Below are 23,718 nucleotides of genomic sequence, written 5' to 3' on the forward strand. Positions count from 1 at the left end.
AATCATCCCTGAACAATATTATTTTAACGTATTACTTATTTTGTATGGCCAATGTAATATTTTGTAGCAATTATTATAGACTTTTTTTACATTACATATATATATATATATATATATATATATATATATATATATATATATATATATATATATATATTGGTAAATACAACTGTTTAAATCTGATATAATTTTAACTGCTGCATATCTTCTTCCATATCTACAAATCTGATATAATCTCGAATATCTTTGCCATTTAATTCATGTCAGACCCCCAAATGTCATATCATTCATTAAAGCTTTTTCAATTAAATTGTATATTTTACAAGATATGACCATGATTTATTTCAAATACATCTCATTTTTTAAAATTATAACTAAAAATTAATATGATTTTAAGAAAGTAGATTGATATGACTTTTGCACTGCTCGAGAAATTTCTTAATTCTTTCCACATCTTTTTATTCCGTACCAATCCCTGATATATATTACTTTATTAATTCTTTATACGAATTTAGTTTTTTTGAATATTTGTTATTATATATTATTAATTTAATTCATCCAACCCTTTTGTCTTCTCCCGGAAGTTTCTCGCACTATTGTATGTCATGTCATTTGTATCTATTTTGTTCTAATGAAGTATATTGTGTATTACACTGTTTTGTTCTCTTTTTGTACACTTTAATTAATTATTATTCATCCAAATAACCGTTCTCTTTTTTCTGCGAAGTCTGGATTGATACAAACCGTGTTCCACCAAAGGTATGTACTTGATTTGTTTTTGTTAACAAATATAGTAATACATGAAGCGTAGCAGTTCATATGTTCTTTTGTACAGTTGTAGGTTTTGTCCATTTGTTAACAAATCCTGAAAAAACATCTTCGCACATACCTTCTTTCTTCAAATTATTTGTTTATGCAGCCATACTTTTTTGGAGATCTTCATTGTTTCCATATTAGTGATTCAATTAATGGTTCATTGCTCAATACATCACGCCAAGAGGTAATGTTTTCATTTCAAAGTAAGCTTTTAATGGTTCATCTTCATCAGAAAGCTTTTTTTCCTTTATTTTCCTTTTATATGAAACCTGTGAAAAAAACCATTGCAACACATTACTGGTTTCTGACATCAATAGCTGTTTTTCGCAATTTTCACAAGAAAATGATAGTATGATTTCTGTTAACCTAGGTCAAATTTCTTTTTCTATTAACATGTCATGTCTATTACTCCATGTTTGCAGATTACTTAATGCTTTTGTACCTCTTGCTTTCTTTAACCATTTCAAATTTTACAATCCAATAACGTATGAACCTTTACTTTTTCAAAATTTGCCAAATCCATGTTATCTTTTTCTTACTATCCTTGACCAAACAGATATATATTACTCTATAGCTGCTTTGAACCTTTTATTATTTTTTTTAATTTTCTTAATAAAATATTTTATAATTCATTATTATCTTTTTTATGTGAGTTTAAATATGTCACCAATGTAATACTTACTTTTTTACTTCCATTTCTTGAATATCTTTGTGTTGAGATCAACATGTCTCTCTCTGAAGTTCAAAAGCAAACTCAAAATGTAAGCCAAGTTACTCCAGAAAAGGAGAACTGGAATATCATCGTTAGGGTGATACGTTCATGGTTCGTTCCAGATTTCACTAAACAGAGGTGTCCTTTTTCCATGGAGTTGGTTATTCAAGACAAAGAGGTTATTATTCTTCTAATTATTTACCATCATTGTTATGAACAAAATATTTGTATGTTAAACATTTTTATCTTTATTATATTAATGTATTTCAGGGTTCTAAAATACATGCTTCCATCAGACGTACTCTAATTTACAAATTCCAGACTGAAATTTCTGAAGGTCATGTTTATGCCATACAAAATTTCAGTGTTGCTCCAAATTCTGGAATATACAGAACTACGCACCACCCTTATAAGATTAATTTCCAGTTTGGTACCAAAGTTAGTTTGCTTGATGCTAACTTGGTTCCTGATGTGAAACCACAATACACACCTTTGTCATTATTGACAACCACTGGATTCGATACTGATTATTTAGTTGGTAAGTTAATATTTTTTGTTTTTCTACCATTCATATTTTTTAGTTATCAACAATTATTTCGTCCTTTTATGTTATGACTTCTATTATTTTTTATTTAGATATATTGGGATTACTGGTCGGAGTGGGTACTGAAAGAGAATTGCAAGTTGATGGAAAGACAACAAAATTAAATGTCATTGCAATAGAAGCTGATGGGTATTTTATTTCTATGATATACTACATACCTTTTTATTTCTGTTTAAATAATGATTTGACATAACATTTATTGAATGTTTAGGTTTCGAATAGAATGTACTTTGTTTGGTATTTATGTCGATGAACTGAATGTATTTCTTTCAAGTGGAGAAGTACAAAATTGTGCTATAAGTATAGAATTTGCGAAAGTCAAAACTTTTCAAGGTAAACTTCTGTGACTTCTTTTACTTTTGTTATATTACAATTTTTATTACCATGGTACTTTCACATACACTATGTTTTTAAATTTAGATAAGGTTCAACTTCAAAATTGCAAGTTCTGCACTAGGATTAAGTACAATGTTAACTTCAAGGAGGCATCTGAACTTAAATCAAGGTAATGTTCAAATTGTTATTCATTTATTGCAATACTTTCTAATTTTTTAGTTAATCCATTTTTTTAACTTTAATTTGTATTGCCCAGGATGATTGAGAACAATGAATCTCCCTCTCAAGGATTAACGCAGCTGTCTCAGACTTCCAAACATACTGTGGAAGAAGACTTTTTAACTCTTACACCTAGGACGACCATTCAAGGTCTTAAAGATTGTAAAGAGGTTAGAATGACTTCTAAATTATTTCATGTAATTTTGTTATTGTGAATACCTTTTTTCATTAATCTTTTATATATTCAAAGGTTGCAACTTTCATATTGTTTGGAACCATTAACCATATCTTGGATGAGGATGACTGGTGGTATACGGCTTGTGTTTGCAACAAAGCTGTTTATCCAGATTCAAAGATGTTCTTTTGCGAGAAGTGTAACAAGCATGTTATAAAAGTCTTTCCAAGGTTAACTTTAACTTTATTAAACTTAATGCCAATTTACATATATGATTATAATTTACACTTTTGGGAATTAATACTTTTATATATTTTACAGATATAGGATTAAGGTTCGAGTTATTGACTCATCCGATTCCACCACATTTGTTCTGTTTGATAGGGATGCAACCACCCTTGTCAAAAAAACCTGTGCTGATATGTTAGAGTCTCATGATAAGGTATACTCTTGAATATATCAACTTATATATATACAGTAATAAGCACAGTGCGATATATCTCTCTGAATATGATATTAAATTACTTTGTTATCGTAGATGAATGGTTGTGGGAATTTTCCTAAGGAGTTTGAAGAATTAGTTAATAAAAGTCTGCTGTTTAAAGTTGAAAGTAGGAACGATCAAACTTTCAAACTTGAACAATCTTTCAGAGTGAAGAAAGTATGTCTTGATGATGATATAATTGAGAAGTTCAATGATTCTTTGTTGAAATCTGTGGTAATATATAACTTTAAATATACAGTTTACATTTTACAATTTACATATATTTAACTTCTTAATCATTTATTTTTCTTAACCTTCTTAAAGGATGTTTATGCTGGCAATGGTGAGTTTAGCAGAGAAAAACAGCGTGTAGTCAATGAGTCTACTGTTGATATTGCCGAGGTATACAAATTTAATAAATTTCATTTTTTGTTAATGACGTATTATTTTATTAATTGTAATTGTTTTTAAACTGTACTATAGGATTTATTAGTCAGATTTACGAAAGAAACAATTGAGTGTGCATCCCAATCTCCTGACTTAATCAAAGATACTGCTACGAATGAGGATGGTAACACTTCACTTAAGAGAGAATCTGCAAAGAAGACCTTATCACTTGAATCCATCGAAGAAGACATTGTTCCACTGAAGCTGCTAAAAAGAAATATTAAGAAGGAAAAAATAGTCAAACAATAGATGATTTTAGTTTTAATATTTGAAGACAATTTCTTTTATGTCTGACAATTTGGGACTGTAATATTTGTACGCATGGTTATGTCTTCAATTTCCTTTAAACTATAACTTTGATGTTTAATTTGATTATAACTATATTATGCTTTTATTATGGTTTTATTTGTTACAAATTGTATAATTTTATTTCTTCCATCCGCTGGTTTGTAAAATATTGTTGACATTTTTCAATTATTGTCAACAAACTTGACTGCCAGCTACATCAAAACGTTTTAAAAGTGATATTATGTTTTACCATCAATTATTTATCAATTATTTTTTATAATAATAAAATAACTTTTATCAAAAACTTATTTAGAAATTCAAATTTATTAGTTATATTTATTTTCATAAATGCATCATATATTTTTCTTAAACAACCGAATTTAGAAATTCTCATTTCTTATTTACATTGGTTTTCATAAATAATATATATTTGGCAAACTAATTAAATGTTGTCACATTTTAAGTTATGGCAACAGAATTGGCTGTCATACACAAATTTGAATCATTTTTCTTTGTAATGGTTACCAAGTTTATTAAATAAATTCCATTTTCATTCTCATATATGTAAAAAACAAAAATTTAATATATCATAAATTTACAACCAATTATTATATATTAACTTACTACGTCAATTTCGATTCCATTTGTTTTAATATAATATATATATATATATATATATATATATATATATATATATATATATATATATATATATATATATATATATATATATTAATATTTATAGATTCCATTTATCTCTATATATTATATATATATATATATATATATATATATATATATATATATATATATATATATATAGATTTTGGTTGTTACTTTATTGTAAAAAAAAGTCTTTATTTTATTATATATTATATTATATTATGATTTTATTATATTTTTAAAATATTTTATAACGTAATATTTTATATTGTCCTTTTAATGGTCTGCCCGTTTTCCAAAGCAATAATTACATTACTGTTTTGAAATCTATTTGTAATCGTCCCGTCTTTTCATGGGGGATTTTTCCTCTATAAATGTTCATCTTCATTCTACCATCAGAACCACACTTGAAGATAAGTTCCGTCATATTCTCCATTTTTACTACTCTATTTCTACTTCCATTCTGAAAGTCCTACCAAATGGAGAACAACTTCAACTAAGAACAAGTTGTTAATAGAATGAGTAGGTACTAGTTCTGTATTATCCACCTTGAGGATGAGGTACGTCTTTGGTAAATTTTTGTATACAGTTTTGGTTTTACAAAAATTCTTCTACTCTTCTTATTTTTTTCACGGATTTGAAATTATATTATCATTTTTTCTTCAACTAATCTATGTCGTTGTTCAAAAAAATTATATCCTTGGAGGTTGTTGGGTTTGTGGATCGTGCATTCGCCATTCTTTATGATCACGATCTTGAACGTCAATGGACTTTAACAGATGAAGAAGGCAATAGACATGTCGTCACTTATAACAAGAATTTACAGAAACCAATGGTAATAGGAGGATGGAATGATTTAAGGGAATTTTATGAACTACACGATAACCACAGTATTTATTTTGGATATGTTGGTCATTCTTGCTTCCACATCACTGTTTTTCCAAGTAAATGCAAACCTTTATCTATTGGACGTTTTCTTAAAAGACTTCAAGCAGATGAACCACTTTTCAATGGACCGAAGTTGCATTTTTGCATATTTCTGAATCCAAACCAATGCCATGCTAGCCATCTGGTGAGATTCATTTCATTTATATTTATATTAATGTATTTAAATTTTTTAAAACAATTTAATCCATATCTTAAACTGATAAATAATTTTTATTGATTTCTTTAATTACATTCTATGTGTTAGGATTTGCCTTCTGATTTTGGCAATTATCTTCGTCAAGGAAGATTTAAATACATTCTTCTTCATGGACCGCGCGAAATAGTGAAGTGCAAACTACTCTTGAGAAATCATCCAAAGAAGTCTAACAAAATAGGAAGTGGGTGGAAGGAATTTTGTACTGCTCATGGATTGGATCAACCTATTGACTTGGTGTTTGAAGTTGATCAGATGAAAAGCAATCAGAATGTCAAAGTGCTTACATATTGTAATCTTTAATTTACAGTTTCTTTTATGGTGTTATTTGAAACTTTTAATTATAATTAGTTTTGTTTTCATGTCTGCTACTTAGGTAGTTTTCAAGCTACAAGTTCATATATATTCAGCAATGCATATGTATTGTTCTATTTTGTTATTAATGAAATTTCTTTGCACATTGTCTCAAATTCTATGAATTCCAATCAAAAGTTTATTCTTAATCTTTAATTCATCGACTCTAATTCATACACACTAGAATTTAATTTAACATATTGAAATGAGTTAGAATTAAACATAATTAAATATGTTATAAGTATGGATACATGTATGGATACATGTTATAATTTTGCAGACATCATGAAAAAAGAATGGCACATACTTGGTATGAAACTGTACTTTTTGTTCTACTATATATAGTACTGCATAAAAAAGACGTGTTGTAGTACCTACATAAAAAGCAGATTTTTTGTTCCCTGTAAGAACAAATCAAATATCAAAGAATTACTATATATATGAATGTTTCTGATCTATTACCAGTCACCACTGCATGCTATTACTATTTATAATCTTAGTCTACTGCTAAATACTTTTGGTAGTCTTACAATTGCTTCCTATTACAATTACAAATATTTTTGTTTCCAAATTTGTGATTAGAGGTACAATCTCCAAAAAAAAGTTTATAAAAATCATTCACCAATATAGTAATAAAACAGAGAACACTTTTTCATCCATTGAGTCAACTTATCTTTCTTTTTGTTTATTCCATTGACACCTTTGAAAGTATTCCATATGTTTTCTGCTGAAATGGAGGAAAACGATTGTAAAAATGCAAGGCTGAGGAGGAAGTTGGTGTTACAACAAAGGTTTAATGCAAGAAGTAATCAACATGCAGGTAATTTTCTAACATATACCTTCAATCATTTGACTGCACAATCTTTTCATCAAACATTTATTTACAAGTTCTGCATTTCTATGTTTATATCTTCTTTGCAGATTACAAAGAACAGAATGCAAGAAAAAAACCAAAAATCGCCAACCATTGTTCTCAAAGTATAAAAATATCAGTTTATTTTTTCTCTATTTGAAAAAATATATTTTGATTTCAACTTCACAACATAGATTGATAATCAAATATCTTTGCTGTTTTAATAATAGATAAAAGAAGTGAATCTGATAAATTAGTCCATAACAGTATCCAAAGGAAGTCATTACAAGAGTTGCATCTTAGTAAGTATTCTTCTTCTTACCTCTTTCTTTAAACAGTGTTGTTACATTGTTGTTACATGAATGCCATATGTATGGTTTTGTATTGTTGGACATAAAATGCTGCTACAATAAACATTTTTCAGATTTCAAAAACAACAACAATTTTCACAATATTAAATCAAGATTTCAGTCAACAATTGGTAAGTTATATTTGTTTGTTTTTTAAGATTACTATTGCAATATCACTTTAACAAATTATAAACAATTGTTTATTTTAATGCAGTGTCTGGAAACAATATATCAAATTCTTCAACTACTTTAGTTGAAGATCCAATTCAAATAAACTTAATGACTTCACAATCCTCAGCTTCTACTATAACATACAATACTCCTTGTGGTAAATTTCTACATTTAGCTGTATTTCTACATTGATCTTTAATGATTTCTAATGATTCTATTCATTTTTTTTAATGATTTCAGTTCTCAGCAATAGCATTCACAGAAGTTATGTACAAAATAATTACAATTGCAGTGCAGGTAAGTAGGTTTGACTCATATATACAAAAGTTCATACTGATAATGACTTTGAATATAACATAATTGTTTTAATAATTCTTTTCCATAGGTGCCACATCTGGAGATCAAAATCATTCATATTCTGTCTCTAACAATAAAGTTGTCAAATATCCTTTTCAAGTCATACAATCACTTCAAAACAGATTCAATCTTCATGATGAAACAACAACAGAACAACATTGTTCAGACACAAGAAATGATGATTCAACAAGAACAACATATGAAGGTAATTCAGATCTTGAATTGCTAACTTATTGATTTCAATAAATTCCTCTTTTAAATTAGTAATTACTTTTCATTTTGCTAATATTGTAGGAGATAGTACAAGTACTACAATTACAAACGAATTGTATTGCAAAGGAGAGTTACAAGGTAAAGTCACACAAAATTGTACAGAATTTCATACATAAAATATTACTTGAGGTGCTAATGCTTTATGCTTTTGTTCAGAACTACTCAATATTGGAGATCCTTGCTTGGAATGCCAATACTGTCAAGCTCAACTGTGGTATGAAGAAAGAGCAGAAAAAAGTAACACATCAAAGGAAGTTCAATTTTCATTATGTTGTCAAAAGGGAAAAGTACAAATTCCACTACTAAAAAAACCACCCGATCTTCTTGAAGGTTTGTTAAATGGTGTAAATCGTAGAAGCAAATCATTTTTACAAAATATAAGACTGTACAATAGCATGTTTTCATTTACTTCAATTGGTGGTAAGATAGATACTTCAATGAACAATGGTTCTGCTCCACCACAATTTATTCTTAATGGTCAGAACTATCATCGTATTGGAAGTTTATTGCCAGAACGTGGATCAAAGCCAAAGTTTGCACAACTTTACATATATGACACCGAAAATGAATTGAGTAACAGACTAAAGCATTTCAGGTTAGTTGAAATGAGTAACATATATGCTCAAGTTATTTGCTGAAATACATCTGTTTATTTCAAGTTATTTCTTTTCTTTATTATATTTTAGGTCTAACAGCAAGGAATCTGATCTAGATCAATCATTGGTTGCTGATTTGATTCAAATGATTGACACTCACAATGTTCTTGCGAAATCTTTTAGAAGAGTAAGAGAATTGTCACTGCAACATATGGAATCAGATTTCACACTAAGACTATTTAGAGGCAGAAACAAAGACCCTAGAGTATACAACACACCTTCATGTGATGAAATAGCTGCTCTAATAGTTGGTGATTTTGGCAATATGGATGTAGGCAGAGATATCATTGTCAAAAAATTTTCTGGTGAATTAACAAGACTGCATGAAACTCACACAGCTTTCATTCCACTTCAGTATCCTCTAATGTTTCCATATGGAGAAGATGGTTATCCAGAAGATATTCCAATCAGAGAGTCTCATTCAAGAAGTCAATCCAGGGTCAGAATTAGAATTTCGTTGCGAGAATTTATTGCATTTAGAATACAACAAAGATCTATAGAACCTGGAAATATTGTGAATGCATGTCGATTATTCCAACAATTTTTGGTTGATTGTTATACAATGGTGGAAGCACAACGACTGTCGTTCATTAGAGCTAATCAAAAGTTAATTCGTTGTGATATTCTTAATGGATTACAAGAGGTTGTTAATAGAGGAGAGACAGATCCTTCTTTAATTGGAAGACGTATTGTACTGCCTGCTTCATTCACTGGTGGTACAAGATACATGTTCAACAATTGTCAAGATGCTATGGCTACTTGTAAAAAATTTGGCTATCCTGATTTGTTCATTACTATAACATGCAATGTCAATTGGAGCGAAATAAGAGACTTTGTTTTACCAAAAGGGTTGTCACCATCAGATAGACCTGATATTGTATGTAGAGTATTCAAAATGAAGCTGGATGAAATGATGACAGATTTCAGAAAAAAGGACTTCTTTGGAAAAACCACTGCAGGTATGTTCTATAAGCATTAGTATACATTTTTTGAATATTTTTGATATTATATTTTTCAAACTATTTAATTTGTTCTGTTATATATGCAGGAATGTACACAGTAGAATTTCAAAAGAGAGGTTTACCTCATGCACATATACTTTTATGGTTGGATGGAGAAAGCAAATTGAAAAATTCAACTGATATTGATAAAGTAATATCAGCTGAATTGCCCAATGCGGATTTGTATCCAAAATTGGAAAAAGTTGTAGCAAGTTACATGATTCATGGACCATGCGGACCTGCGAGATATACTTCACCATGCATGAAAGAAGGAAGATGTTCCAAATTTTTTCCTAAAAAATTCACATCTTCAACTTATATTGATGAAGATGGATATCCATGCTATAGAAGACTTGATAATGGTAGATTTGTTGAGAAGAATGGAATTAAGCTGGACAACAGAAGTGTTGTTCCTTACAATCCACCACTTCTAATGAGGTATCAAGCTCACGTGAATACAGAGTATTGCAACAAGACCAATTCAATAAAATATTTGTTCAAATATGTCAACAAGGGTCCTGACAGAGCTACTCTTAAAATAAGCAACAACTCTGCACAATGTGACAAAGAAACCATTATTGATGAGATCAAGAGGTATTATGATTGTAGGTATCTATCACCATGTGAAGCAGCTTGGCGAATATTTGCTTTTGACATCCATCACAGATGGCCTCCTGTTCAGAGATTGACATTCCATCTTCCTAGACAACAATCAACTTTGTTTAAAGATAATGATGATATTAATGTGATTTGCAACACGTACGAAAATGCTAACACAATGTTTCTAGCTTGGTTTGAGGCTAACAAAGTTTATATGATGATATTAATGTGATTTGCAACAGGTACGAAAATGCTAACACAATGTTTCTAGCTTGGTTTGAGGCTAACAAAGTTTATACAGAAGGAAAAGAATTGACTTATTCTGAATTTCCAAGCAAATTTGTGTGGTTTGCTAAAGAAAAAGAATGGAAACCAAGGAAGAAAGGCTACAACATTGGTAGACTTACTTATATTCCTCCGGGCTCTGGAGAACTTTATTATTTGAGGATATTACTCACAATTCAAAAAGGTTGTATTGATTATGAAAGCATAAAGACCATTGATGGGAAATTTTATGAAACATACCAAGATGCTTGCTATGCTTTGGGATTGTTGGCAGACGATAAAGAATATATTGATGCAATCAAAGAAGCAAGTGAATTTGCTTCGGGGTATCAACTTAGAAGATTATTTGTTATTTTGTTGTCCATGAATACAATTTCTAAACCAGATATAGTTTGGAATTCTACATGGAGTATCTTATGTGATGGAATTTTGTACCAAAAGAGAAAGGAAATGAGATTACCAGGTATTTTTGTTAAGACTTTGGCAAGTGTACCAAGTCGCGCAAGTAGTAACCGGTAAGACCGGGATATCGTTTCCCAAGAGACTCGTGTATACTAATTAATTGCGTAATTAGTGACTAATTTAAACTAATGAATAAATCCATATTTTGAGTTTTAATGTATGAAATTAAACTTTGCATAAATAATTAAAATTGAACTTTGAAAGTTAAAGGCACTTAGTGAGTGGAAAAGATTAGAAATGATATGACTTGATATTGCCGGGGTTAGAATTCACCAACTATGCTCTCATGCAACTACAATTTAACATCCTCTTCATTAATATGCTAATGCCAACCCACAAAATTACTCAAACCCTAATTCCTTAAAAGATTGAGCCTAAATTTCCTTATTAAAAGTCAATTCCTTGAACTCTTAATAAGCAAATTTGCTTTATGCACAAGGGCTTAAGACAACCAATGGGTCAAGCCCCATTCCTAGGTACAAGCTCCATTGAGTTCTCTTATTCCAAATCTAGGTTTCAAAAGATATTTTCACACCCCATGAACCAAAAATCATGCAAGAGATGGCTAAATCAATGCAAGCTTTAAGTGAAGAAATAAGAAGACTAGCAATTAATGAAAGAGTCATATATATTATCAAAACATTTGCATTTACACAAGAGTTTCGTGGCTACATCTAACCCCAACAAAAATGGGTTTAGCTCTCCATTGCCATGGAGAGCTCAAGCTTAAAAATGGAAGAGATGGAAGAGAAAGAGATACAAAGAGGAAGATGGAGCTGTTCCCACAAGCCCTAGCACTCCTCCAAGCTCTCCAAATGTGTTCTTCGTGCCTCCAAAATGCCAAAGATGAGTTTCCCTTCGCGAAAACAGAAGAAAAAGGGGTCACTTGACACATCCGCGAAAAGGGGCGCCTGGCGGAAGGGTCTCACCGCCAGGCGCAAGCCACCAAACAGGGGGCAATTCTTCCCGCTACCGCCCGGCGGTGACTAAGTGCCGCCAGGCGGGACTGACAGTAGCGCCTGTCTGGCGCTTGGCTGGCGCGTGGCTGGCGGTCTGTTCCGCCTGGCGCTGGCTTCGCGTCGCCAGGCGCTTCCTGTTGACAATTTTCTTCTCTCTTTGCTATTCTGGGTCACTCATTAGTCTGGATTTTTGGAACAAAGGTTCCCATCTACAAAAAAGACACAAAAATGGGGATTAGTGGTATAATTAGATCAATGTAACCCACAATGTATTTATTTACAAAAGTAAGATAAAATTGAGGATTAAGTAGGTTAAAAGCTTTGGAAGAGATGATTTTGCTAATGAAATATAGCTTGGATAATGGTAAAAATTAACATTATCAATTTTATATTGTTATTTTTGTAATTCAAAAAAAATATATCTTTTAATTGCATTATTTTGTTCATGCAGGTCTTCAAATTGAGACTGCTGAATTACAAAAAATATGTCTCATGGAAATACAAGAAATGCTAATGTCAAATGGTAGATGTTTGAAAGATTATCCTTCATTACCTCAACTTGATATTTCAGATGTACATACATTCAATAACAGATTTATTGTTGATGAGCTGCAATACAATAAAGAAGACATGGCAAAAGAACATGATATTTTGCTTAAAACACTCAATGATGAACAAATGCATGTATATCAGGATATCATGACAGCAGTTGTTTCAAACAAGGGAGGATTCTTCTTTTTATATGGCTATGGTGGTACAGGTAAAACGTTTATGTGGAAGACATTGTCAGCTGCTCTAAGAAGTAAGGGCATGATTGTTTTGAACGTAGCATCAAGTGGAATTGCTTCTTTACTACTTCCTGGTGGAAAAACAGCACACTCTACCTTCTGCATCCCATTGTTAATTAATGATGAATCAACTTGCAACATAGCGCAAGGTACTCTCCGTGCTAAACTTCTGATGGCAACCAATTTAATTATCTGGGATGAAGCACCAATGATGAATAGAATGTGCTTTGAGGCATTTGATAGAACACTAAGAGATATTATGCGAAATGTTGATGATGCCAATAATGACAAACCATTTGGTGGCAAAGCAGTTGTCTTGGGAGGTGACTTCAGACAAATTCTACCCGTTATAAAGAAAGGATCTAGGTTTGATATCATCAAATCAGCCATCAACTATTCAGAGTTATGGAATTGTTGTAAAGTGCTCAAACTGTCCAAGAACATGAGATTAAGTACTACAACAAACAATCAAACAGCCAATGATATCAAAGAATTTGCTGATTGGATATTGAAAATTGGAGATGGCCAAATGGATGTAAATGAGAATGGTGAGTGCATGGTAGAAATTCCAGAAGAGCTGCTTATTATAAATACAGATGTACCTTTATTATCATTGGTTGAATTTGTCTATCCTCAATTTGTGGTTAACATGATGAATCCAAATTATTTTGATGATGGAGCAATCTTGTGCCCAACTAATGATTCTGTAGAGCAAGTCAATGATTTCATGTTGTCTTTATTAGGTGGTGAAGATGTGACTTATTTAAGTTCAAATACACCTTGCCAATCTGATGAACAAGATGAAGTTCAATCTGAATGGTTTACATCTGAATTTTTAAATGATATCAAATGTTCAGGGATACCAAATCATAAACTCAAGCTCAAAACAGGTGTGCCAATTATGCTCTTGAGAAATATTGATCAAGCAAAAGGTCTTTGCAATGGCACAAGATTGCAAGTCAACCATTTGGGTAAAAATGTAATCTCTGCAACTGTAATTACTGGAAAAAACATTGGTGACAAAATTTTTATTCCAAGAATGGATTAGTGCCATCTGATTCAGGATTGCCTTTCAAATTCCAAAGAAGACAGTTCCCAATTTCATTATGCTTTGCAATGACGATTAACAAAAGTCAAGGACAAACACTTTCTAGAGTGGGACTTTATCTTCCACAACCTGTATTCACACATGGCCAACTATATGTTGCTATTTCTAGAGTGAAAACCAAGAGAGGATTGAAAATACTTATATTGGATGAAAATGGAAATATCACAAACACTACTAAAAATGTTGTGTACAAAGAAATTTTTGAAACTCTTTGACAATGAACACATTATAGGTATGTCATTTCTAATTTTCTTTTAATTTGAAAGTTTGTATAAATATAGATGCATGATCTATTGTTATAATTAAAATATTTGTTATAATTTTGTTGTTCAATGCAGGATCTATTGCGTAAAGTCCAAGGCTTACAATGAACATCATGTTGATTTAACAAGTAATCAAATTTGTGTACCAAAGAAAGTTATAAAGTTGATTAACCAAAAACAGATTATAGGTATGTAATTTGGTCTTCTTTTATTGTTATTTTTTTGAAGACATTATATTATAACCTTAGAGGTTAATAAATATTACAAAATCAATTCCTATTATCAAAAATATTACATTTAAAAAAACCCGTGCGTTGCACGGGTAGAAAGACTAGTTTGGTACAATTGTTAATTTTATAACTAAGTTTTTTTTTTCCTTTGCCAAGGACTAAAGTTTTATTTAGTTAATTGTGTTTTGTATACCAATTTAGGTTTAATTTGTTTTAAGTTTATTTTATATTTTTTAATTTAAAAAATCTATTTTTTAAATTATTTAACTCGTCTTTTCTAGTGTTTTTTTATTGTGCATGAGAGACAGGATTTCGGTTGATCAGTTACTATACGATCCAGCGATTGAACGAGCATCCTAGAGGAATAGAAGTAAAAAAAAGAAGACTTTTTAGAGTAGCACAAGAAGCAGCAAGTATATCAGAATCTTCTAATACTAATTCATCAGAGCAAGAAATCTCATCATTTCAACAAAATTATGATGAATCATTGAGCCAAGCATGGGAATGATTCAAAGGATTGCTCAATAAAAATCGTATGCATGGATTTGATGATACGAATCAAATCAACATATTTTTGGGAAGACTCAGAGCACAAACAAAGTTGATATTGGATGTCTCGGCTAGAGGAATGATTAAATCCAAAAAACCAATGAAGCTAATGCGCTGATAGAGAATATGGTCTCCAATGTTTATGAAGCACAAAATGAGTTCGTGAGGAGAGCAACGACGCGACAGAGACTCCTCGACGACGCGATGGCGCGACGGAAGGAGAAAGGCAGCACTAGGCCGCGCAAAGAAGGTCTGTGCGAGGGCTTCAAACCAGCAACGGTGGAATGACGATGGAAAGACGACAACTTCAACACACGATTTCAATGGACAGTGAAACGACGGTGTGCTTCGAACATTGGCACCAGAAGACGAGCTCGACAAAGAAGAAACGAAGAGCACAAACTTGAGAAAGACAAAATAAGGGAAAACGTAGCGCACCCTCAACTAAAGACGTACTACATTAGTTTTCTTGCTAACGGATGTAGTATTTGAATTTATTCATAAAAAAATTCTTTTTTTCTTTAAATATAAGAGGAATTACATCGGTTACAATAATAACCGATGTAATAAAGTTTGTTCGTTGGATTTATCAAAATTACCACCGCAAAATACATTACAATGATTTTTATATAACCGATGTGATCGCTTACTGTTATATGACATTTCTGCACTAATGCTCGCTAGGCGAGTCCGCTTGACGAAGGAACACATTGATACTCGTCCAGCGTTTATTTTACGTTTTTTATTTTTTACTTTCTTCTCTCATTTATAACAAATTTCACATCCCGATCTCAAATATTTATATGTAATTGGGTTAAATTAGTTTCTTTTGATAGAATCCATATTTTTATTCATGATTTCAAATCTTCATTTTAAACAACTATAAATTTGGTCGCCATCACTATTTATTTTAAATTGAACCTTAAATCTAATCTAACATGTATTCAAATGAGTTGACAGCAATAAATTTATAAGAAATTCAAAATGAAACTAAAATTACAATTTTTTTTAAATATAAAGACTAAAATTTATCTTCAACGTAATTGTTCACAAATATTGTTTAAAGCTAAACAATGTTTGATAGATCGCATCACATAACGTGACATTACTTAACGTGACATTACTTTCATAACCCATGTTACTTTAAAAGAGTTATGCTTGAGAGAATTTAAGAGACAAAATGATTTAATATAAATAACTTGTTTAGGTCACATGGAGTTGTTTATGAAAGTTGACTTAAGAGAAAATTTATTAATAAAATTTCGTGCAAGAGCACACGACGTAAAATTGTTTATGCATTATCACTGTTTTGTATAATAAACTATTGCTTAAAATAGTTTACGTAGGTACTACATAGGCTCATGGAGAAAATATTTTAAATTAGTATAGATTTTGTAAGATTCACACACATAAAATTCAAAATTTAAATAAAAAATCATGCATATAGATGTTCTTAAGCAAATATACAATGTACATGCTCTAAAATTGTACAAGAAAACAAAGGATTAAATTTTCAAATCATGGGGAACCAAAATTAATAATTTAATATAAAATATCTTTACTACTAATGATTGATAAACAAATTATATGAATTTCATTATATAGACGAAGAAAAATACATTACCATTTACATTGGAGAAGATCCACAGCGTCTCATGCTTCAATAACTTCAATTAAGGTGACATTACTTCACTTGACAAGACAAATCTGTGATGTAAAATATGATTCAATAAAATTATTTCACTAAATCATTATATAAACTTTTATTCCTTTCCTTCCAAAATTTTAGAATTTAAGATATTTTTCAAGCTCATTCGGAAATATTTAATTTATACAAATTTAGATTAAATTACTCGTGTTTATTAAATTATAAATGTTTATACTATTTCCAACAATTCAGAGGTGAAGTTTCCGATCCCTACAATTTCCTTCATTATACATTATCAAATGAAATATTTCTAGGTACTGAAGTATCAAGAAATTTACCTCTTAATTTTAAATGGGGAGCTAAAACCAAAAGTTTATTCTATATATCTTATTATGATGTCGACAGTTTACAAAGAAAAATTATATTTTCTTAGTATACTGAGAAGAAAATGATATCTTGAAAATAATCTTTTGTGTGATAAGAAAAAAGTTAGTAGGTTTTGAGTAATGATATCTGTAGGGCAAATTTACTTCAACATGTCCAATGTATGGTTTTGTCTTTGCTTTGTCTAGATTGCAGAAAATGTCTTATGTTATCTATTGCTTTATCTTTGTTATATATAGACATCAGAGAGAATAATGTATATTTTGGATAGAATATTTTGTAATGTTTCGGTTTGAAGAGAGTATATCTTAATACAGATAATTATGTAATATTAGTGTTAAGGAATTGAAATCTAGGTTCAAAATCTTCTAGGTAGATTTTTATTATGATATTTTGTGTATACGGGTCGAAATATTTCTAATATATATCTCATTATTTAATTTTATTATTAGTTCTTATTAAAAAAAAACACCTAATTTTTTTTTTCTAAACTATACTTTCACTTATTGATTCTCTGTTAAGTACTTTACATAAAGATCCAAAGTGATTTCATTGAAATAAGTTTTCTTATGCAGCTAGATATGAGCTACTGAAGTTCTAAAATAATCAACATATTTTGAAACAAAATTAAAAACTAAAATTAACAAAGTTTTGGGGAGGTATAGGAGAACGTTATTTCACTGAATCTGTGACAAAATTTTATAAATACAGACTTATTCTTCTTCAGAAATTCAATCTTCCCATGATTAAAGTAAAAGTGGTCAATTGAAAATATATATATCGCCCCACCCCAGTATATATGTATATTCCTTTTCTAATAGCAGCAGTAACGAAATTAGAATAACTGAGTTTTCTTTTTGGTGAACTTTCAAGATTGATTAATTGAACTGTGAAAATTCTAAGTAGCAGCAAAGTAAGAGAGGAACGGAGTTTAAGATAATAAGAAGATTTAGGTTATAGATAGAGTAAAGATGCATTATTTCATGGATGGAACAAACCTAAACATGAAATAAGAAGGAGGAGAAATATAGTGTGCACCTGACAACAATATGATGAAGATAACAAAAAGAAGCAGAAAGTGTGATGAAGAACACAGAGAAAGAATGGTAGCTTCCTCCAATCACTTCAAAGCATTGAGATGACAATGAAAATGAAGTTGTGAGAACTCACTCAAAGGAAAATCTGTTGTTAATTAATGTATACCAAATACAACATGGGTTGATGCTACGTTACAGCCTGGTACCCTCCAAATGCGTTGAATTTGACTTTTATAATTATGTTTTGGTTGTTACACATTTATTATGTATTGGAATTCTAAAATTCTAGCGTGATGTAGGTGTGAAATGAATAAAAACATTTGCACTTACTTATACATTATCTTTTAGGTTATTTATTCTTTGAGTGGTTGACTTTGGAAGCCCTCTTAGAATATTGTTGCATTAGATGAGACTGTATTCCACGTCAAAACCATTAAAAAGAGTTATAAAATCAGCAAAACTGACAAGTGAGTGTTTTTATTTCTTCTGTCTGGTTACTCAAAGGAAGTAGGTAAAGCTAAACAAGAGCTAGTCAATACATAAAGAAGATGTCAATTTTTACAAAATAAAGATCCACATTCCTTTTTACCTTTCTGCATACAATGAACTTCTCCATTTATAAAAAGGTTAAATATATTTTTGGTCCTTCAAGTTTTAGTGAATTTTGAAATTAGTTTATCTTCAAAATTTTATACCAATTTAGTCCTTCATCTTTAAAAATGCATGAATTTAGTCCTTCTTACCAAATTTTGTTAAGTTTATTTGACATTTTAAGTGTATTTTATGATAATATTTGAGTTATCTTTGAAGCGAAAATATGTCAAACGGCATAAACAATTTAAATATTATCATGAAATGTGCTTCAAATGTGCAAAGTAAAAATAAAAATAACACACAACAAACAATAGGAGATATGGGTTGACATATTAGAGATGCAGAGAATAATAAAATAAAAATATAAAGAAAAACATACTTGGAAATTGTGAAGATGCCAATGGAGACCCTACTAAATATATTAGTTTTATAACATCTAAAAAATGTTATTAAAGTCTAAAAAAATAAAGTCATTTACAAAAACAACATTTATACGCATTTTAAATCTAAAACAGAAAAAACATTTTGTTAACCTTAATTTAAATTAGAGCTGTCAAAATGGGTTGAAACCTGCGAGCTAACTTGGCTCACCACGGATTCGGATCAGGTTGGGTTGAAATTTTTTTACAAATTTCAATATCGGGTTGATTTTTGACCCGACTCATTTAGAACCCGGCTCATCCGGGTTGAACCCGTGGTGAGCCGGATTGCCTCACCAACCCGCAGATAAAAGGGTCACACAAGTGTTTTTATTTATTTTTTATTAAGTTGGGCTTTACATTTGGATCATGTTAGGTTGTTTTTTTATCCAACACATAAATAATTTGTATTTTTTTTATTTTGATTTGTATTTGGATTGTATTAAAGTTTATTTAGATTTTAATTACAATTACAATTTAGTTTTAACTGAAAAAAAAAATAAAAAATAATTTTTTTTAATTAATTGAACCCGTGAGTCAACACGTTTGACCCGCCAATCCGTGGTAGGTCGGACTGGGTTCGAATTTTTTTGGCTCACAAAAAGTGAGCCGTGTTGGGTTGGCTCACTAAATCATCAACCCGTGGTGGGTCGAGCCGGATCAAGCTGGGTTATCCGTTTTGAGAGCTCTAATTTAAATACAATGGATATTAAGCTGTAAATTAAGACATTTTACGTTATATTCATTTGTCCTACAAAATCGGTGTCACCCTTTTCATTTTCAATAGCATCTGCGATCTGGAAAACATGTTTAATATTTCTGTCTTGTGTAACTTTTTCCTATAAAGCATAGACAACCATAATTCTCATCTCATTCCTTTATTTTCTCAAAATAAAAAAAAGAAAACTTATAGGAAAAACGAAATAAAACAATATGTAACTGATACAAGAGTTTAGTAAAAAAAGAAATTAAACAATAACCGACCAACCTAAAAGTAAAATTGTGCTTGGCCACGAGAAACAGAGAATTGGGATAGAAAAATGATAAAATACACAACAAATTGGGACAACCAATTTTTACACGATATAACAGGTATAATGTAACAAAAATAGTGAGCAGCCATTTGTTGAACGAATTCAGAGTTGGGACATGCTATAAGATCTTTATACCTTCCTGACTCCACTATTCTTCCATCTTTCATCACCTGCCAAAAATCATATTAACAGAAGGATAAAAAACTTGCAAAGTAAAAGATCGGAAGGTTGGATCTATGAGAAGGTTAAAGAGTAAAAGATAAAATTATTAAATCTATTCAAGACTTTTAATATTATAAGTAATCGAAAATTTAGAGATACGAAGATCATGACTTAAAAATATTTGAAGAATAGTTTTTAGAAAAATTAATTTATATTTTTAGATTTTAGATTTTTTTTTAAATTAATTATGTTTTATGTTTTTAGATTTTTTTTATAGATTAACATGATTTTATGTTTTTGAGCTTGTGTCTAAAATTCTCCTGATGGCTGAGAACGAGTAGTTGGAAATACCCTTTAGCCAACCGTGCCCAACTAAAAAGCTGTCTCTCCCAAGTTGTTGGAAATAATCAAAACTGATTGCGTGTCCAACGATAAGACTTCTGAATATGATCTAAGCGTCAAGAATGAATGATATTAATTTTATTTAAATTTGCTCATTTTGGTAAGTCAGGAAAGAAATTACACCATTTTGGTAAAATAACCTAATAAGAGTAAATTTGAAATTATTTTAACACTAAGTACTTTTAATTTATAATAATATATAAAAGGATTCTATGTGTCCACATTTTAAAATATCAATTTTATTTTTTAAATATAATAATTTATTAAATTTTAAAAAATTGACCGTTACTTTTATAATTTTTTATAAATTCGGCTATTTTTACTTCTTTTTTTTTTATTTATTAATGATTATTTTTTTCACCTATTCTGATATATTTCACTTTATTTTTAATAAATATATATAAATATAATTTTAGTTTATGCTATATTTTAAATAAGGATATTTAAGAAAAATTTCGGATATCCGCAAATAAAATCCGCGACGGATAGTTACTACCCTCGGGTATTTATTATCTGCGAGTAGCAGGTAGCGGGTATTTTAATACCCGTTTATAAACGGATCGGGTACGGGTATCATACTATCCGTATCCGCGAGTACCCGTTATCCGCAAAAAATTAAAATTAAAATTTAATTTATATTTTATTAAGTTAAATTTAATTAAAATTAGAAATAATAGTATATTTTATTATGTCAAATTTAATTATAATTATAATTATAATTTAATTTAAATTTTATTTTTATAATTTTATATTAAAAAATTTATAAAATACATATTTTTTTTAAATATTTGTGGATATCGAGTATCTACGGGTATCCGTGGATTTTAAAAATATCCGCAAATATTTTTTAAGCAGATACCCGACAAATAAACAAAAAGATAACGGAGAGATTTTTTTTTGACGGATCAAATTACAGATAGACAGTATCCGTGACCGACCTGACCGTTGCCATCCCTGTGCACACTCTAACATTACTCTGATTGTGCAATTTAAACTCGTTTGGTTCCCTTATTCTATCTCTTCAACCCTTAGAATCCTATTGTACAGTATAGTAGCCATTACCATTGTGTAGGTACAGTAGCCATTACCATTGTGTAGGTATAGTAGCCATCGTTGTACAAGAACATCAACCACCGGACATTGCGATTTTGACTTTTTCGCACTCTACAGGGGCTCTGCATCTGAAAAAACTCTACCGAACCATCAGGTATTAGGATTTCGCATAAACTCAGTTGCTTCATTCAATCTTTCGATGCCTCTGATGGTGATTTTGTTGCAGTCTCGACGATCCTCCATTATAAACTAATAGTTAGGATTTTTCTTTCTGATTGTTAACTAGTTTGTAGAAATTTAATTAAGATTTGGTATCCTATTCTGATTTGATTCATTTCATCTATTTAGGTTCACTTTCTTCATTTGCTCCTTAGGAGCAGAAGTTGAGAATGATCTTCGAATTCAGAAGAGCATACTCCCTACAGTTGGCTAGGTATTTCTTTTCTAGTGTCTGGACCTAATTAGTTGGTTCCTCCTCCCTATAATTTCTCTAATATTACAAGTTTATCATTCTTATGGGGTGAGATTTATCTGTCCATTCTATAGAAAAACTTTCTACTTTCATTTTACTATCTTGATCTTTGTTGGTGGGGGATTGTACTTGTTCATGTACAGTGAGCACTGGAAGTTGGCATGGGTAAAGGGGATTGCGCTGTTTATATATCCTAGAACAACAAATTTGTAGTGCAGGGTTGTAGCAGTTAATGCAGGGTTTCCCTTCATTCCTTGTGCAGGTGCATGTAAATAAAATTGACTTTAACAACTGGGAATATGCAGAACAGAGGTTCCAGCAGTATTGGTCAAGGAAAACTTCTGTTGAAAGCTCTAATGGCTCTTCTCATGACAATGGTAGTATACAAAATCATTACATTGCTTCTAATGAACTTGTATTTGTAAACATAAAATTTTGATTTTAGTTCCATTTACTTTCTTTCAGCATTAACTCCAATAAATTTGATGGTCTTAAACATTATCTACACATAATTTCACTAATCTTAATTAATTGTGTTTATATGTGGCATCAAATATTTGGTATTCTATCTAACTAGTTATTTGTACTTAATTTATTTCAATTATCAATGTTCAAAACTTTATTTCTCCTTTTTTATGTCTCCTTTAGCTCAATACCTTTCTAATAACAATATAAAAACCAGATGCCTTATCAGTTCTTATTCAATGATGATTTTATTCTTCCAATTATTGTGTTAATTTTCCACTTTTAATTATTTCTTATTTTATAGGGATGCAGTCATCACCAGAGTTTGCCAATGAATTACTCTGTGCACCGAGAGGAGGCGAGAATTGGAAATACGAAATCACCAAAGCTGATTTGTACAATCTTTGGTTTCGGATGAAGGATAATTCTTTTACTCAAGAATGAGAATCTTCTTTGACATGTAAGAAAAAAAAAAAAAGAACTTTGCTAAACTCTATTATGCCCAATTCTGAAATCAAGTATTGATTTTTCACTGGCTTCAATTTAGGTGCAACAGAAACAAGGATGGAAGAATTACCGAGACAGATATAAAGCAGGTTTTTATTTATTTAATGCCTTAATCCATAATTAACGTACTAGGCGTGAGGCTGCTTAAATTTGCATGTGTTAATTGTCTTGTTTCGCATGTTGGCGTTGATTTGGTAGATTTTTTCTTTTTTTATGTTATTCAATTTTATTATTTTATTCAATGTAATTTTTTTAACTCATTGGAATTCTTAATAGCTTCATTGTCTAACTCTAACCATAGCAACTAAAATTGATGAAAAACAAGTAGACTTAGTTTCTACCTATCCAAATTATCTTATTTCTAAATCTTCAAATCCTTTCTATCACAATATATATA

At 30.3% G+C, this 23,718-nt stretch overlaps 1 protein-coding gene, 1 long non-coding RNA gene, 1 other non-coding gene and 1 pseudogene across 3 annotated transcripts; 3 read left to right on the forward strand and 1 right to left on the reverse strand.

The window, feature by feature from the left end:
* The first annotated feature begins 1,541 nt into the window (after positions 1-1,541).
* On the forward strand, positions 1,542-3,634 carry LOC114193273 (replication protein A 70 kDa DNA-binding subunit B-like). Its single transcript, XM_085667520.1, has 9 exons — positions 1,542-1,706; positions 1,799-2,066; positions 2,165-2,261; positions 2,344-2,465; positions 2,553-2,637; positions 2,725-2,857; positions 2,938-3,092; positions 3,184-3,304; positions 3,401-3,634. The coding sequence occupies exons 1-9, from the start codon at positions 1,542-1,544 to the stop codon at positions 3,632-3,634; spliced, it is 1,380 nt and encodes a 459-aa protein (XP_085523646.1).
* Positions 3,635-4,187, forward strand: LOC146883350 (uncharacterized). Its single transcript, XR_014985420.1, has 2 exons — positions 3,635-3,748; positions 3,830-4,187. It is a non-coding gene; the product is annotated as an uncharacterized LOC146883350 (long non-coding RNA).
* Positions 4,188-6,971: 2,784 nt separating this feature from the next.
* LOC146883351 (uncharacterized) lies at positions 6,972-14,317 on the forward strand (annotated as a pseudogene).
* Positions 14,318-15,032: 715 nt separating this feature from the next.
* On the reverse strand, positions 15,033-15,141 carry LOC146883352 (small nucleolar RNA R71). The gene has a single exon (XR_014985677.1). It is a non-coding gene; the product is annotated as a small nucleolar RNA R71 (small nucleolar RNA).
* Positions 15,142-23,718: the final 8,577 nt, after the last annotated feature.

Source organism: Vigna unguiculata, chromosome 10 (assembly GCF_037176805.1).
Source record: "Vigna unguiculata cultivar grain cowpea cultivar isolate G323 ecotype 2 chromosome 10, ASM3717680v1, whole genome shotgun sequence".
Classification (NCBI taxonomy): domain Eukaryota; kingdom Viridiplantae; phylum Streptophyta; class Magnoliopsida; order Fabales; family Fabaceae; genus Vigna; species Vigna unguiculata.

What these genes read in the sequence shown, in the direction of transcription:
- LOC114193273 (XM_085667520.1), top strand. Translation starts at nt 1,542, where the DNA reads ATGTCTCTCTCTGAAGTTCAAAAGCAAACTCAAAATGTAAGCCAAGTT. An exon ending in GCATCTGAACTTAAATCAAG is followed by an intron (nt 2,638 to 2,724) that starts GTAATGTTCAAA and finishes TGTATTGCCCAG; the next exon opens with GATGATTGAGAACAATGAAT. An exon ending in TGTTAGAGTCTCATGATAAG is followed by an intron (nt 3,305 to 3,400) that starts GTATACTCTTGA and finishes TTGTTATCGTAG; the next exon opens with ATGAATGGTTGTGGGAATTT.